The following is a 15,371-nucleotide window of genomic DNA, read 5'->3' on the forward strand; positions in this document are numbered from 1 at the left end:
AGTTTAAAAGTTTATATAAATCTGGAAATTCTATATAAAACTTATCTAAACTTAATTTTGCAAACTTTTAATTCAACTAAATGTCAATATATTACCATAGAATTCCTGAATAAACTTTTTGGAGTGGGTATAACACCGTTTCGTTAGAATTTCGTACCAACCCGGAGTTACGTCGTCGGGAAATCCGCCGGCATGTAAAAAAATCAATAAATCATAAAATCAAAGCATAAAGTATTCAACTAGGGGAAAGTGGGGCAAGTGTAACAAGCTAAGGAAATGCTCGTTATAACCCATCAAAAACGTTAAAAATCTTTCGGATTTTTTTATAATCATCTTATTCCAGGTCTTGACTAAGACTTTGATAGAACAAGTTTTAAAAAAATCCTGTTTTTAATGTAAACAATTGATTTTAAAAATTTTGATTTTCCGTACGTTCTGCTCAACTAGTGGGGCAAGACGAACAACCCGTTGGGGCAAGAGGAACAATGCATGAAACAACATGTTAATTAGCTAACAAATGAACTGTTATCACTTAGATACATCAGATTAGAATGTATTTGAAGCGATTCTTTCATTTTTAGATTAAATAATAATAATTTACTAAAAATGTGATCGTTTTTACGAAAAAAATTATGACTTAGATGATAAATAGTAAATTTTCATAATATCACTATATTTTGTATCTTGACTTTTTTTTGATAAGGTCCTATAAACAAATGTAAACATTGAGTGTATCCCTTTCACACCTTATGTCAAAGTCCATCGGAGTAAGCGGGATACACTCAATGTTTACTTTTGTTTATAGGACCTTATCAAAAAAAAGTCAAGGTATGGACAATTTTTTTTAACAATTGTTTATCATTTTTTAAGTACTTTCATGTATTTATTTCCCAATAAAATATGTTGTTGCAGCAATTCGTATTTTTTCCTTACTAAAAATCCTTATGGTACACTTGCCCCACCTGAACAAGATTTTTTAAAAGCTCTCAACAAAAATAACCAGAAGTTAAATCATACTTTGTAATAGGTGCATGACATTGGTAGGGACACTACTGATCTAGGAAAAATAGCATTTTGATAAAATGAGCCTTAAAACGAACCCTAAGCCTTATTTTGTACTTTCCAAATATTATAAGAAAACAAAGGTTTTGAGAAAAACTTCATTAAACCTTATGCCCCGTGGCGTTTACGTCGTTTTGGCGGTTATGTGGTAGTAGAATCAGCTAATTGCATTGCTAGCAACAATTCCTCATACTGGAAATAATCAACATTGTAAAAATTACGGCCGTACAAGCGATTGTTCCTCTTGCCCCATATGGTCGTCTTGCCCCACCTTCCCCTATATGTATAGACTAAAATTTTATAATTTGGGTAAGGCCGTTGCAAATATTTTTCAAAGTTTATGGGGCATTAAAAAAAGTTTATGGGGTGTTAAAAAACGCCCAAAAAGCAAAAAACTGAAAATTTGGTTTATTGGACCTTTAAAAAAAACTCCAGATTTGGATTTTTGAACATTTCTTTTTTTTTTCAATTTTAAAAATGCAAAAAAAAAACGAAGAAATTATAGTTTAAAAACCATAAAAAAAATTAGAAAAAAAATAAAATGTACTAAATAAAAAAATCGAAATTTTAGGAGTTTAGTTCGTACTCTACTGCCCGAAGTCCTCGTCCTCGGCATTTAAGCATTTGGAAATTCAAAAAATTAAAATAAAATAGGAAATTAAGGAATTCAAGATTATAGGAGTTAAAGAATTTCATAATTGAGGAAATTTGGAATTCGAGAATTTCAGAATTAAAGGAAATTTTTTATCGAGCTATCAAATCGCAACATGGAGTTAAAATTTCTGTGCAGTTGCTGTGAAGCTTCTCGATACATTTTATAATATAAATCCAGAATTTTAAAACTTCAGAGTTTTAGACTCTTTTTTTGAAATTTCAACATTTTATTTTTTTCTACCATCAAATCCAAATTTTCAGATAGTTTTTGACTTCTTCTCTTATGACCTTTTAATAATAATAATTGATTCAGTACATCTCAAATAAATAAATAAAGTATCGATACAAAGGGAGTTCGGATATTATACAATGTTCTCTAGCCGAATGTGATTGTTCCTAATGCATTTTTATTCGACTTTTTGAGAACTTAAATAAAAAGGAGCGCACACAACTAGGCACACCTTTCTACTGTTGAACCACATCATGCGAATGTGTTTTAAATTTGCCGCACACTTTATCGAGACACGTTTCAAAGTATTAGCAGATCTCATTTTTTAAGGAACAATCTCAAATGCAACGCACGCACACACAAACATACCTGGATAGGTCATGGAATCGCCCTTTAGCGACGCCCTCCTCGGTTGTAGTTGGACCGGCCACCACCACCACCACTTCCGCCACGATTGTAATCGTTATCTTGATCCCGATTACCGCCTCGATTCCCACCGTCGTAGCTATTGTTCCGGTTGAATTGCTGGTTGTGATAATCTCCGCCACCGCCGTAACCACCTCCACGATGACTCGACCCGCCCGAACTATTGCTGTACTGATCACTGCTCGAGTAGCTGCCGCCGCCACCCCGGCCGGAACCGGTACTGTACCCGCTGCTGCTACTGTTGCTGCTGTAGCTCTGGTTGTAGTCTGGAATGGAGTCGGTTTTGAGCCGGGTGATTCTCGAAATTTCTTGAAGTTGATAGAGTTACCTTTCTGCGGTTGCGACCAACCTCCCTGGACGCGGCTTCCGCCGCCGTGACCTCCACGATAACCGCCGCCGCCACCGCCCTGGTTGCCTTGATTTCCTCCTTGGTAGCTTTGCTGAGGTTGATAACCGCCCTGCTGTTGATGACCTCCTTGATATCCGACAGATCCGCCTCCACGGTGACCACCGCCCTGAAGGAAACAAATTTAAATTAGAACGTACTTTTTTAGGGATTGGTTCAAATAGTTGGTCTTACTGCTGAGTCCTTTGGTTAGCAATAAATGGCATTTTTTTAGTTATTATAAAATATTTGAAGAGCTCCAAGATGATCTTACCCTTCCACCGCCAAATCCACCTCGTCCGCCGCCTCCGCCTCCCCCTCCAGTGGCACGTTGCGTCTGCCACGAGGGCATCTCCAGCGGCGGCGGGTTGTGCTCGTACGCACGTCCTCCGCGATCGGGAACGCGCCCGATAATGTGCCGCTGGATCTTGCTCTTGGTGTTGCGACGCACCGACGCGCTGCTCGTCTTCTCGATGATGGCCAAAGTTTCGCGCGCGCCAAGCAGCGCCGGCAGATCCGTATCGCGACCCCCCGTTTGCAGGGAATCCAGCAGCTTTCGCTTCTCGGCGTACCGCTCGGACATTTGACCCTCCTTGCCCTTGACCCGGGTGGACCATTTGAAGCTCTGGATGGTGACGTCCAGCCGGGTGAGCAGCATCTTGCGCCGCAGATCGTACTCCGTGTCCAGATCTTTCTGCAGCTTGTCCAGCCGGTTCCACTGCTCGTTGGAGAGATTCTTGCCGGGAGCAAACAGCGGAGTGCTGAGTCGCTTCTCGCCCGCCGTCCGGATCGTTTCGTCCAGTTTGACGTTAATCTTCTCAAACAGCACCTTGGCCGGGATATTATTCGGAGGTTTGCCCAGCCCCAGCGTAATCGAAATGTCCTTCAACGCGGCCGCCGTCGGAGACTCGAACAACGTAATCACGTTCGATTTCTCCTTCGGTTTCAACGCCTCAATCATCTTCATCGCCATCAACTCGTTAACCAGATAGTCCAGCAGAATCACCTTCGAATCGTACGTCTGCAACCTATCCGAAACGTGCCCCGAAGTCAACCCCGCGTACGGACAAGTCAACTCCTTCAAAAACCCGGACAACTCCAGCACAAAAGTGCTCGCATCCTCACTCCTCGAAATCTTCTCGTCCAACTTCCCCAGCACCCGGATCTCATCGGTCAGATAAATGACCACATCCTGGAACTCGCCACTCTGGGCACCACCCCCGATTGCCGTCGAGGCGTAGTTGGTCTCCAGAAACGGACCCTCGTACCCGACATTCCGCAAATCGTCCAGCAGTGGCTCCATTTGGTTGGCAAGTTAAATGAAGCACAGACGTACAAGCTTCACGTTCCCAAGCTAGAACATCAATCAAACTACGTAAGTAAACGAAACCCCAAGCGAAACAGCAAATTTTACCTTTCTGGTTGACCAAATCGGCGAAATAAATTTTTTCAGACCAGACTTTTTTGGGTCTGCGCCGGGACACGAAAGTTCACTTTGCGTCAGAATGCACTTTGTTGTCAGTTTTGACAGCGACGACGGCGAATGCACTTTTGCGGTTTTGTCGATGAAGCATGCACGCTGAACTTTTGGTTGGGGGATAGGAAACCAAATTTTAACCTGTGTGACTCTGACTACACTCAAAGCCCGACCATGGTAATTTTAAGAACATTTGCTAAAAATGCTGCTTATTAAATTAACCGTGGCTTTTCAATAAAAGTAAACGCAAATATGGTAAAATACACCATGCTTCCACAAAATTTAATGGTAGCAATTACGAAATCATGATCATTCTCTCCATATTGGAGGGTTAAAATTACCATACCGCTCTCAACATAGTAAAATTGACTGCGTGTATCAGTCAATCTAAGCACGGTATGTTTTTAGCAAAAATACGTCGGTGCATGTTCTCAGTTTAACCCTACAATATGGTAGGAACTACCATGGTTGGTTTTTCAGTGTACACACAAAAAATATTACGGTAATAACAAAAGAAACTTACTCCCATGGGACTGCAGTCACGAAATATTCTAGCAGAGCCGATTCTGTCAGAATCCTGCTAGAACGGTAGAACATTTTTGTTAGAATGCTCTTAGAATATCTAGCTCTGTAAGAATTCTGCCAGAATCCTACTAGAACGTCGTGACTGGGCTGTTGAAGTAAATAAAACCCAGTCACGCGCATGCACACCAAATATTTGCACACTTGAAATCCTACCCCTTCTCCCCCCCTTTCGCCTAGAGTGGTGCGTGTCTCGACTGAGCTTTGTTGCTTTCGACCACTTTAGAACAGTTTCAAACTAGGGTGTGTGTCTTGGATAGTTTTTTTCTGCTGTAGTTTGAGGTGTGCACTTTGTTGGAGAGCTTGCCACAAATGGCACGATTGTCTAAAAATCTCTGAAATCCGCAATAAAAGTAACCAACTTTTGATATAAACCAATATAAACAGTTGTTAAAAATTCGCAACATTAAAGGTTTTTGTCTTGTTTTAAGCGGTATACGCACTTCGGAAGGAACCGGTCGAGAAAAAAATCAAATGGGCAGCAGCGGCAGCGAAAGCAAGCCAAAGAAGAAAAGCCCCAAGAAAACGCTCCCTCTCCTTTGTTCTGCTGTTCGTAAAGCTGTTTCTTGACCCCTTTCCTTCCGATCTCCATACTAGCCTTAACCGCGGTGGATTTTCATGAAATAATTCGAACTGTCAAAAATCCACCAAGTCATCTACCACATTAGGTTTTACGCCGTCTCGATTTTTAGGTTAGAAATTTGACAGCTTGGCTGCACTGTTTACATTTTTTGCCGTGTTTTTTGCCCGTGTGTCTCAGTAAAAATGTGTGTGCGTGTGCGCTCGTGACGTCACGCTGTAAAACCTAATTGATCACACAAAAACCCGATTTTATATCACCAGAGGTGAAATAGCCTTTCTTACAAAATGATGAAACTCCGAAAAATATATTGGTGCAATTAATTTTTCAGAAACATAATGATACCACCCAGTGAGAATTTGACCTAAAGCTTCGAATTTTCTTAGACTAAACCTCGATTGCCATGTTTTTTATTTATTTTAGAGGTACATTATGGGTCGCAAGATAATAATATTTAATTAAGAAAAACTTATTGGATTGACATTATGAGAAAAAAAAAATAAATGTTTCGACCTGACGACACAAATTTTCAAGAGCGGATACAGACATCGCTCATATATTTCAGAAAAAGAGCTCTCAAAAATCAGACTTTGAGTTCCGGGTTTCGGGCCAAAATACAATCGGAAGAGCGCATCTAAACCTTCAATTTAGTAATAGGATTTCTTCCTGGGACGAATCCTCGCCGTGCATGATTTTTTTAAAGATTTCTGAGAAAAGTATTTTTCCAAAAGCAAACCTAAAAACCTTTCTTTTGTGAGAAAGGTAAAGTATCCACCGGTAGATGCTTTGGTGGATTTTTGACAGTTCGAATTATTTCAAGAAAATCCACCGCGGTTAACCAAATCAAATTAACAATGCAACTCTTGAGGGATTTTGTTAATTTGATTTGGTTAACCGCGGTGGATTTTCTTGAAATAATTCGAACTGTCAAAAATCCACCAAAGCATCTACCACATTGATCGCACAAAAATCTGTGGTAGAAAAGTATCCACCGGTAGATGCTTTGGTGGATTTTTGACAGTTCGAATTATTTCAAGAAAATCCACCGCGGTTAACCAAATCAAATTAACAAAAGCCCTTTGATTTTCAAATCAACAAAACGTTTTGTTGATTCCAGTGTTGAGATTCGAGTGAGAAGAAGGAAAACTTTTCTCGCGCATTTGCCGAAACTGCGGCGCGTCGTTCTGAGGCTGATTTGCCGCGTGTATTTTCCGGGAATATTTATGCGCAGTACGAGGAGCAATATTGCGCGTATTCCCGAAAAAGACAAGCGGCATACCAGCATCGAAACGACGTGCCGCACTTTCGGCAAATGCGCGCTGTCAAATCCCATACTGCGCGTTTTGTTTTTGTTGATCTTCTTCTTCGAATTGCATGGCATTGTTGCCGGGTATGTTTTTTATTGCACTAAAAGTGCAGAAAATCGCTGGCAACAGTGTCTGCGGCACATTCTGAAATGCCGCGCGGCGTGTACCTTCGAGAGAAACGGACAATATCAATCTCATCTCTGGGTAATTCTCCGCCAACTCACACAGCAGTTGCCCCGACCCCTCTTCGATTTGCGTGAAACTTTGTCCTAAAGGGTAACTTTTGTCCCTGATCACGAATCCGAGGTCCGTTTTTTGATATCTCGTGACGGAGGGGCGGTACGACCCCTTCCATTTTTGCACATGCGAAAAAAGAGGTGTTTTTCAATAATTTGCAGCCTGAAACGGTGATGAGATAGAAATTTGGTGTCAAAGGGACTTTTATGTAAAATTAGACGCCCGATTTGATGGCGTAATCAGAATTCCGAAAAAACGTATTTTTCATCGAAAAAAACACTAAAAAAGTTTTAAAAATTCTCCCATTTTCCGTTACTCGACTGTAAAAAATTTTGGAACATGTCATTTTATGGGAAATTTAATTTACTTTTCGAATCTACATTGTCCCAGAAGGGTCATTTTTTCATTTAGAACAAAATTTTTCATTTTAAAATTTCGTGTTTTTTCTAACTTTGCAGGGTTATTTTTTAGAGTGTAACAATGTTCTACAAAGTTGTAGAGCAGACAATTACAAAAATTTTGATATATATACATAAGGGGTTTGCTTATAAACATCACAAGTTATCACGATTTTACGAAAAAAAGTTTTAAAAAAGTTGGTCGTCATCGATCATGGCCGTTCATGGTCACCCGCGACAGACACGGACGACGAAACAAAGAGAAACGCAAAAAGTAACTTTTTCAAAACTTTTTTTTCGTAAAATCGCGATAACTTGTGATGTTTATAAGCAAACCCCTTATGTCTATATATCAAAATTTTTGTAATTGTCTGCTCTACAACTTTGCAGAACATTGTTACACTCTAAAAAATAACCCTGCAAAGTTAGAAAAAACACGAAATTTTAAAATGAAAAATTTTGTTCTAAATGAAAAAATGACCCTTCTGGGACAATGTAGATTCGAAAAGTACATTAAATTTCCCATAAAATGACATGTTCCAAAATTTTTTACAGTCGAGTAACGGAAAATGGGAGAATTTTTAAAACTTTTTTATTGTTTTTTTCGATGAAAAATACGTTTTTTCGGAATTCTGAGTACGTCATCAAATCGGGCGTCTAATTTTACATAAAAGTCCCTTTGATGCCAAATTTCTATCTCATCACCGTTTCAGGCTGCAAATTATTGAAAAACACCTCTTTTTTCGCATGTTCAAAAATGGAAGGGGTCGTACCGCCCCTCCGTCACGAGATATCAAAAAACGGACCTCGGATTCGTGATCAGGGACAAAAGTTACCCCTTAGGGCAAAGTTTCACGCAAATCGAAGAGGGGTCGGGGCAACTTTTCCCGATTTCGTGTGAGTTGGTAGAGAATTGGGTCCTAAAATGAAGCTTAGATTGCTGATATTATTGTTTACAGCGATAAAGCTTATTTTTCTGAGTACAATGACCCTTTGTACGACCACAAAGAGTTTAAAAGGGTTTTTTAAATCAATTTTGAAAAATTAACCTCGCGGTCCTTTTTGACAGAAAAGCTCCTACTTGACAGCTCGTTCCAAGGGGACCATAGTTGATCCATCGAAAAAATGTTGTCTTTTCAAAAAAAAAATGCATTAAAATGAAAAAAAGTGATCAGAAATGGTTTTTAATCGTGTTTTTTACCGTTGTACATAAAAATTGACATAGGGCTTAAGTACCCAATTTCAAAGCATGTTAAATAACCAAAATTTGGGTTACTCCGCATGAGCGTGCAATGGATATACCTGCAACACTGGAAACATTTCAAACGATAAAAAATTCGACCACCGCAACGTCAAGTCCACCAGAAACGATCAAAACTGTCATCCTTCATCGCGGCTCGAAGCGGGTCGCACGTGTTTTGGTTCCTCGCACGAAAAGAAGCTTGTGGCGTGGTGCGAGACGCTGAGAAATTAAATTAGTTTTTACGGTGAAAATAGCCGTATTTTCGTGAAATTACCAGTCGGGAACTTTAGTTTGAGTGCGCCGGCACCGTTTGTGAGATTATAAACACACAGAACACCATCATGGGTAAACCAGGTAAGTTTGTCTTTTTAGTCAGGCAGGCCAGCAATGGCGAACGAATTTGAAAAGCGTGGTTTTGAACTTGATTTGTTGGAAATTTGAATGTTGCACTTACAATTTGAGGGATTTTTTGTAACTTTTCGTTCAAACAACTCAGTAAAGTTATCGAAATAGTAAATTCCTCAAAATTGGACTCAAGCCACCGCATTGTTGACTCAACTCTAACCTCACTTTTCCGGGTGTTGTTTACTTTTCGCAGGATTCTCTCCCCGAGGAGGTGGCGGCAGCGGCGGAGGACGCGGCGGGCCAGGAGGGCGTGGTGGTCGCGGGGGTGGTGGCGGTAGAGGAGGATTTGGCGGGGGCGGCCGGGGTGGTCCGGGAGGTCGCGGAGGATTCGGGGGCCGTGGAGGTGGCGGCGGTCGAGGTGGCCCTGGAGGGCGGGGTCGTGGAGGCGGTGGCCGTGGGGGTGGCGGACGCGGGGGCGGTGCCAAGGGAGGTGGCTTCAAGGGGGGAAAGACCGTCGTCATCGAGCCGCATCGTCACGAGGGCATCTTCATCGCCCGTGGCAAGGAGGACGCGCTGGTCACGCTGAATCTGGTTCCCGGATCGGAGGTGTACGGCGAGAAGCGGATCTCGGTTGAGGTGAGGGAAGAGTGGTCACTTAGCTTAAGTTGAGCTTTTCATGATGAACCGCACAGGGGTATTGAATTGGCAGAAATGTGGCCAACGGTCGGGCGTCTTCCGGCAGCCAGGAGCCTGAGGCACACTGCTGTCGGGGCGTTCCGGCTGTATAACTTGCCGTCTGATCAAAAGCCAGTCAATTGCTCAGTTAGATTCTAACTACTTCGGAACTAAACCAACTTCCTTCTCTTTCAGACTGACGGCGAGAAGAACGAGTACCGCGTGTGGAACCCGTTCCGGTCGAAGCTGGCCGCGGCCGTCCTCGGCGGAGTGGACAAAATTCACATGCCTCCGGGCTCGAAGGTGCTGTACCTGGGAGCGGCTTCCGGCACGACCGTTTCGCACGTGTCGGACGTCGTCGGGCCCGAGGGACTCGTGTACGCCGTCGAATTCTCACACCGGTCGGGCCGCGACTTGATAAACGTGGCCAAGAAGCGAACGAACATCATCCCGATCATCGAGGACGCACGGCACCCGCACAAGTACCGGATGCTGGTCGGACTGGTGGACACCATCTTCGCCGATGTGGCCCAGCCCGATCAAGCCCGTATCGTGGCCCTGAATGCGCACCAGTTCCTGCGGAACGGTGGCCACTTTGTGATTTCCATCAAGGCGTCCTGCATCGACTCGACGGCCGTTCCGGAGGCGGTCTTTGCGGCGGAGGTCAAAAAGCTCCAGTCGGAGAAGCTCAAGCCGCAGGAACAGATCACGCTCGAACCGTACGAACGAGACCACGCGGTTGTCGTCGGAATCTACCGGGCGGCACCAAAGGCCGGAGCGTAAAACCGGGCGGCATTTGCTTCTTCTATTACTTTCTAGTTGTTAAGTCGTATAATTTTCCTCTTTTTAACACGTTCATAATTGGGTTCGCGCCGCGGCCGGAACCCGCCTTGGTCGCAACAGAATTGCAAAAACAAAATAGAGTTTATAAATACTACCTTTAATGTGACATAAACAAGTAATAAAATACAAACTTATTACAAAAAACCAAATACAAAACGATTTATTTCTTCTCCTTCTTCACCTTCTCCTCAACTCCACCTTCATCACCATCCTCCCCCAACGGATCGTGCAGCGCCCGGGACAGCTCCATCCAGTCCAGCGCCTTCTCCAGCGGGTCATTCTTGGTCGGAATCTTGTCGTAGTTCCAGTAGGTAAACCGCTTGAACGCTCCCGCGAAGCTAAAGTTGCGATCCTCCTCAGCGGACAGCGGCTTCTTCGTTTCCTGAAACATGACGGCGGTATAACCAGCCGGAAGGCTGAATTCCTTGCCGCGCAGCGGAAAGCCTCGCAGGGCGTTCGTTAGAACTATTTCGGAAAGAATAAAAATAATTCCAAGATTTAAGATTAGTTTAATGGGACTCACTTTTGCCCTCGGATTCGTCGGTGTAGGATTCGAAAAATTGCTCCACATTGGCCGGTCCGTCGCCCCGGATCGTGGCCGGAATGTAGTGGACCTTTGGCGGGGTCTCCAAGCACTGGTGGACGTCCGATTGTTTCAGTTTGAGGTTGATGGACATCGCGGGTTTTTAGTAACTAGTTGGTTACAATATGCACTATTTTTAAATTCTTTTCTAAATAAGATTATTAAATTTTGTTTATAAATATGCTGTTTACGTTGATTCTTGATTGAACTTGATTAAGAAATAAGTGCGCGTAAAATTGTTGTACACTTTTAAGGAAAATTACTCACAAATGTCTAAATTTTCGAATTTCTGTTTATGTCAAGATTAAGGGCATCTCCACCGCAGAGATCTACACTGATGAAAATAGGCCACACCTAGGGCCACACTTTTCGACGTAAACATTTCTAGAGTTTTTTTTGATTAGGTCCTATAAACATATGAAAGACAATAGTTTATTGGTCCTTTTCAAAAAAAACTCTGGATTTTAAATAATTTATCGAGTCCTTTTCGGTACTGGGACCTGGTTAGGACCGAGTCGGCTTTTGTAATTACATTGTTCTTAATGCTAAGAGTAATTACAACCTCGCGGTCCTTCTTGACAGAAATGTTCCTACTTGACAGTTCGTTCCAAGGGGACCATAGTTGATCGATCGAAAAAATGTAGTTTTGTCATTATTATAAAATGAAAAAAAAAGTGATCAGAAATGGTTTTTGATCGTGTTTTTCACCGTTGTACATAAAAATTAACATAGGGCTTTAGTACCCAATTCTTGACCCAATTCAAGAAATTTGAATTTAATTTTAGTGTTTAAAATTTCGTATTTTCAAACAAGTTTTCAAACTTCAGAATTTCAGTTTTTGTTCGCCGAGATTTTGTTGTCACCTTAAGTGTAGATATTGTTGCTATTTATTTCACCCTCACCTTACACAAAACCACCTTGTCATTAAACGTCAAGTTGAAAATCAGAAACCGAAGCGGAAAGACGCGTGCGTTTTATTCTTCCGTTAAAATCAAAATTACAGTCCGCTAAAAATCCGAAGTTATCGAGGAACAGTTTTTTTGATTTTTCCTTTTTGGAATTTTCAAACACTTTAGCAGTAAATAAAAGTTTTCATTTTTAAAACAAGAAAAAAGAACTTCAATGACATTTTCCATCCCTGCCTCCCAAGCACACCTGCGCAACACCATCAACCTTGGTCCCTGACAGCTGTCACCCATCAGCGCGAACGCACCCCATATTGACAACCCGCATCGCAGCGCAGCGCCACCGAACGGGACTTTCATTCATCGCCGCGATCGCACAACCACAGTCGTCATTCCGTTCCGTCGAGTCCCGTGTGTGGTTGTCCGTGGCCGCGTTCCGTGCCAGCTTCAAAAGTGTAGAGTGCTCTCATCGCTTTCGGTCGTGACATTTTTCAATTCCTTCGTGGCCGTTTTTCGCTGCGTTCGTCGTGCGCGTTCAGAAAATCCGACGGGTAATCCGTTCCGGCCACGAAGCAATGTTCCCGTCCGGTGGATAGTGTGGCCACTCCGAGGGCCTTCGCAAGGCAAGGCGCAGCACACCCCCCTCTCTCTCTCTGTCTACTGTCGAAAGTGCAGAAAGAATCCGAAAATGTTAATTGATCCCGACTAGAACCACTACACAAACGGAACCGACGACGACGACGACGGCCGTCCCACGGTGGGTGTGTATTGGTGTCGTCTGGGTGGCCAGTGTGTGTGCGGGTAGGTGTAGTACCTCTTCATTCATTCGTCCCATGTCGGGCTGTCCCAGAGTTGTGCTGGCTGATGAATGTGTCCGTCTGATGGGTTCTGCTGGCTGGCTGGCCGGAAACCCCGTCCCCTCGGTGGCAAGTCTAAATTATGGCAGGTCCAGTTCAGTCCAGCACCGAGGGTTCTCTTGTTTATATTTGTGTGGTGGTACATCTGTTGCGTTTTTTGATTGAAGGTGTAGAAAATGATTCAATATTCGCGTTCATTTTATCGGAATCTGCTACTTGATTTGTGGCAAAAATGAGTGGTTTAAGCTTGAGGAACCATGACTAAAGCTAAAATAAAGATAACTAGATTAGTGGGCTAAGTCCTTTCTTAAACAAACACTTTTTTGCATGTTCAAAAGGAAATTTCCAACATATTTCATGATTCCTTAAGTTTCTTTCGTTGTAACTCCTTGAACAAATATCAATTTTCTGAAATAATATAATCCATCGGAAAAAATGTTTTGATCTCTCAATCAATTTAAGGTATATCAGGCGGAAAACAAATCGAAAAGATACTCTTATGTATAATAACTTGTTAAAACATTAATCCAAGCAATTTAAATTTCAGTTTGTATTGGCTGAAAAATTTAAGGAATGTCAATCATTATGCAACTTTTGTAAAAACCTGAATGTTTGATCTGCGCATCTGATGCAATTTCGACGACAAAAATCGTTTCAGAACAATTTTTTCAAGTGCTAAAATTTCTTTGTTTCACAATTTCCTAAAATTTCCTTGTTTCATAATCGTGGAATTCTTTACACATATTTTTAAAATTATGGAACACCTAGATTTCGTTAAATGTTTTGTATTTCAAATGAGTCAGCTTTTATCAATCAAAATCAAAGATGTGATTGCACTCTGTGCACAAATTCAAGAAAAAAAATCAATCCTAAAAGATCATCTTAGTGCTCAGTAAGGTGCCAAGAAAAAAAAATAAAATTTGGGAAATTTTTAAAAGGTACCACCTGGCCCGATTCTTTAGGTAAAAATAAGTAGCTGTGCCAATTTTGAGCCAAATCGGTTAGTTGGATAATCTTTCAAATGAGCTAAACACATCGAAGATCTGATAACCCTATCAAAAGTTATGAGCAATTATGTCTTAATTTTATGACTCAATGCGACGTGACTTGATCATAATTTATACCATTTTGCTCATTTGCTCAGTTGTTCAAATTAGTGTATTTGGATTCGCCAATTCCATTCGAATTATCGAATCCAAGAAAATCCGTAATTTTCTATATTTTAAGAAAGGTATTTGAAAGATCTTCCCGATGGCCTCAATAGATTTAAGGTCTGACAATCCTTTCAAAAGAAATGAGTAGTGAAGCATAAATTATTTACATTTTTAGGGCGAATGATGTGATGAATTTTCGCGAAAGTACACACACCAATTTTCAATGGAAATAGCTCTGTAGAAAATTGAACTTAACCCTCTACTGCCCAAATTTTTTTCTGCGATTTTTTTTTATTTTTCCCGTGCTTAGGTCATTTTGTGCAACTTTTGTTCTACGAAAAACTTAACTTCTCTTGTTTTATGTTTTTCTTGTTTAATTTTTAGAACATATTTTATTTTGCATTTATCTTGTTTAGCTCATGTTTGTTTTTGATAGTATTTGGCATATTCTACTACCTCCTATCATTACCTTTTGCCTTTTTCATGTTTTTAAGTCATTTTTTGAATGTTTTGCTTGTTTTCACATTTTCTGCTATAGGATGATACTACAGTGGACGCTCACTGTGTCGATTTTGAAGGGACCGTTGAGAGCGGGAGGTATCAAAGCATAGAACGAAAATATAAAAGCATGATTTTGAAGGGACTGAAAAATTTATTGATAGATGGAGCAATACTGATATCGAGAAGATCGACAGCCAGATAGGCGAATGTATTATCATTTAAATTGTAAAAAAATACGTAGAGGCAAAAAAAAATGTTAGTAAAAACACAGCCAAAATCAAATTTTAAAAGCATTTATTACATGGTGGCCACCCAAGTCGGGAAATCGTGAAAGTCGGGAAAAAGTCGGGAATTCGCCAAAATCCTCCAAAAATCGGGAAAAAGTCGGGAAAAGTCGGGACTCCCAAGTATACTTATTTGAAGATTAGTTCGAATATTGAAATAAAAAAATGGTAATTTTGGAATATTTTGAACAATCTTCAAATTAAATTCTTACTTACTACAAATTTAATATTATTTTCGATATGCCAAAGAAATGGTTATTTAAGACATTAATATTCCTAATAAATATTGGATGCATTTGACACAAACATTCTTAGTATTTTTTTTCAGGAATCAAAAGATTTTTATAACATTTAGTTTATCAAATATTGATTTTTTTATCAAATAAGACATTTAACATAAAACAACAACAAAGTTAAATATAACTAATACAAAAGTAGAGTCTAATTTAAATATTTATGGCCAGCGTAAAGTTATGATTCTTTTTTTCACTAAATAGGTGGTAGGGAAAAGACTCCACTTTGAGTTTGTGAGTATGATTTTCAGTTATCAGAAAACTTAAATATTGAACAAAATCCAATCGTTGTTAGTTCTGAATCAAAAAATGTAAAATAATATTTTCGTGAAAACATATTAAAATTGCAAA

The 15,371-nt window shown here is 40.8% G+C and overlaps 4 protein-coding genes across 5 annotated transcripts in view; 2 read left to right on the plus strand and 2 right to left on the minus strand.

Annotated features, from left to right (window-relative positions):
• Window positions 1-2,139: 2,139 nt before the first annotated feature.
• Window positions 2,140-4,299, minus strand: LOC120414922 (protein FAM98B-like). The gene is made up of 4 exons (XM_039576255.2): window positions 4,171-4,299; window positions 3,031-4,110; window positions 2,700-2,886; window positions 2,140-2,637 (listed from the first exon to the last, which is right to left on the minus strand). Exons 2-4 carry the CDS (start codon window positions 4,057-4,059, stop codon window positions 2,339-2,341), a joined length of 1,515 nt encoding a protein of 504 aa, XP_039432189.1. The 5' UTR covers window positions 4,060-4,110; window positions 4,171-4,299; the 3' UTR covers window positions 2,140-2,338.
• Window positions 4,300-8,716: 4,417 nt separating this feature from the next.
• Window positions 8,717-10,587, plus strand: LOC120414923 (rRNA 2'-O-methyltransferase fibrillarin). Its single transcript, XM_039576257.2, has 3 exons — window positions 8,717-8,934; window positions 9,179-9,561; window positions 9,796-10,587. The coding sequence occupies exons 1-3, from the start codon at window positions 8,922-8,924 to the stop codon at window positions 10,381-10,383; spliced, it is 984 nt and encodes a 327-aa protein (XP_039432191.1). The 5' UTR covers window positions 8,717-8,921; the 3' UTR covers window positions 10,384-10,587.
• Window positions 10,588-10,597: 10 nt separating this feature from the next.
• On the minus strand, window positions 10,598-11,253 carry LOC120414924 (uncharacterized). The gene is made up of 2 exons (XM_039576258.2): window positions 10,967-11,253; window positions 10,598-10,908 (listed from the first exon to the last, which is right to left on the minus strand). The coding sequence occupies exons 1-2, from the start codon at window positions 11,118-11,120 to the stop codon at window positions 10,604-10,606; spliced, it is 459 nt and encodes a 152-aa protein (XP_039432192.1). The 5' UTR covers window positions 11,121-11,253; the 3' UTR covers window positions 10,598-10,603.
• Window positions 11,254-12,294: 1,041 nt separating this feature from the next.
• Window positions 12,295-15,371, plus strand: part of LOC120414865 (E3 ubiquitin-protein ligase SMURF2) — an 87,352-nt gene continuing 84,275 nt past the window's right edge. The window contains exon 1 of one of the 2 annotated variants that reach the window (XM_039576183.2): window positions 12,295-12,732. The gene's annotated coding sequence lies outside the window, so the exon portion shown is untranslated. The remainder of the gene's footprint in view (window positions 12,733-15,371) is intronic. The other variant, XM_052707810.1, reaches the window with a different exon arrangement.

The sequence above is a fragment of the Culex pipiens genome, chromosome 2, assembly GCF_016801865.2.
Source record: "Culex pipiens pallens isolate TS chromosome 2, TS_CPP_V2, whole genome shotgun sequence".
Taxonomy (NCBI): Eukaryota; Metazoa; Arthropoda; class Insecta; order Diptera; family Culicidae; genus Culex; species Culex pipiens.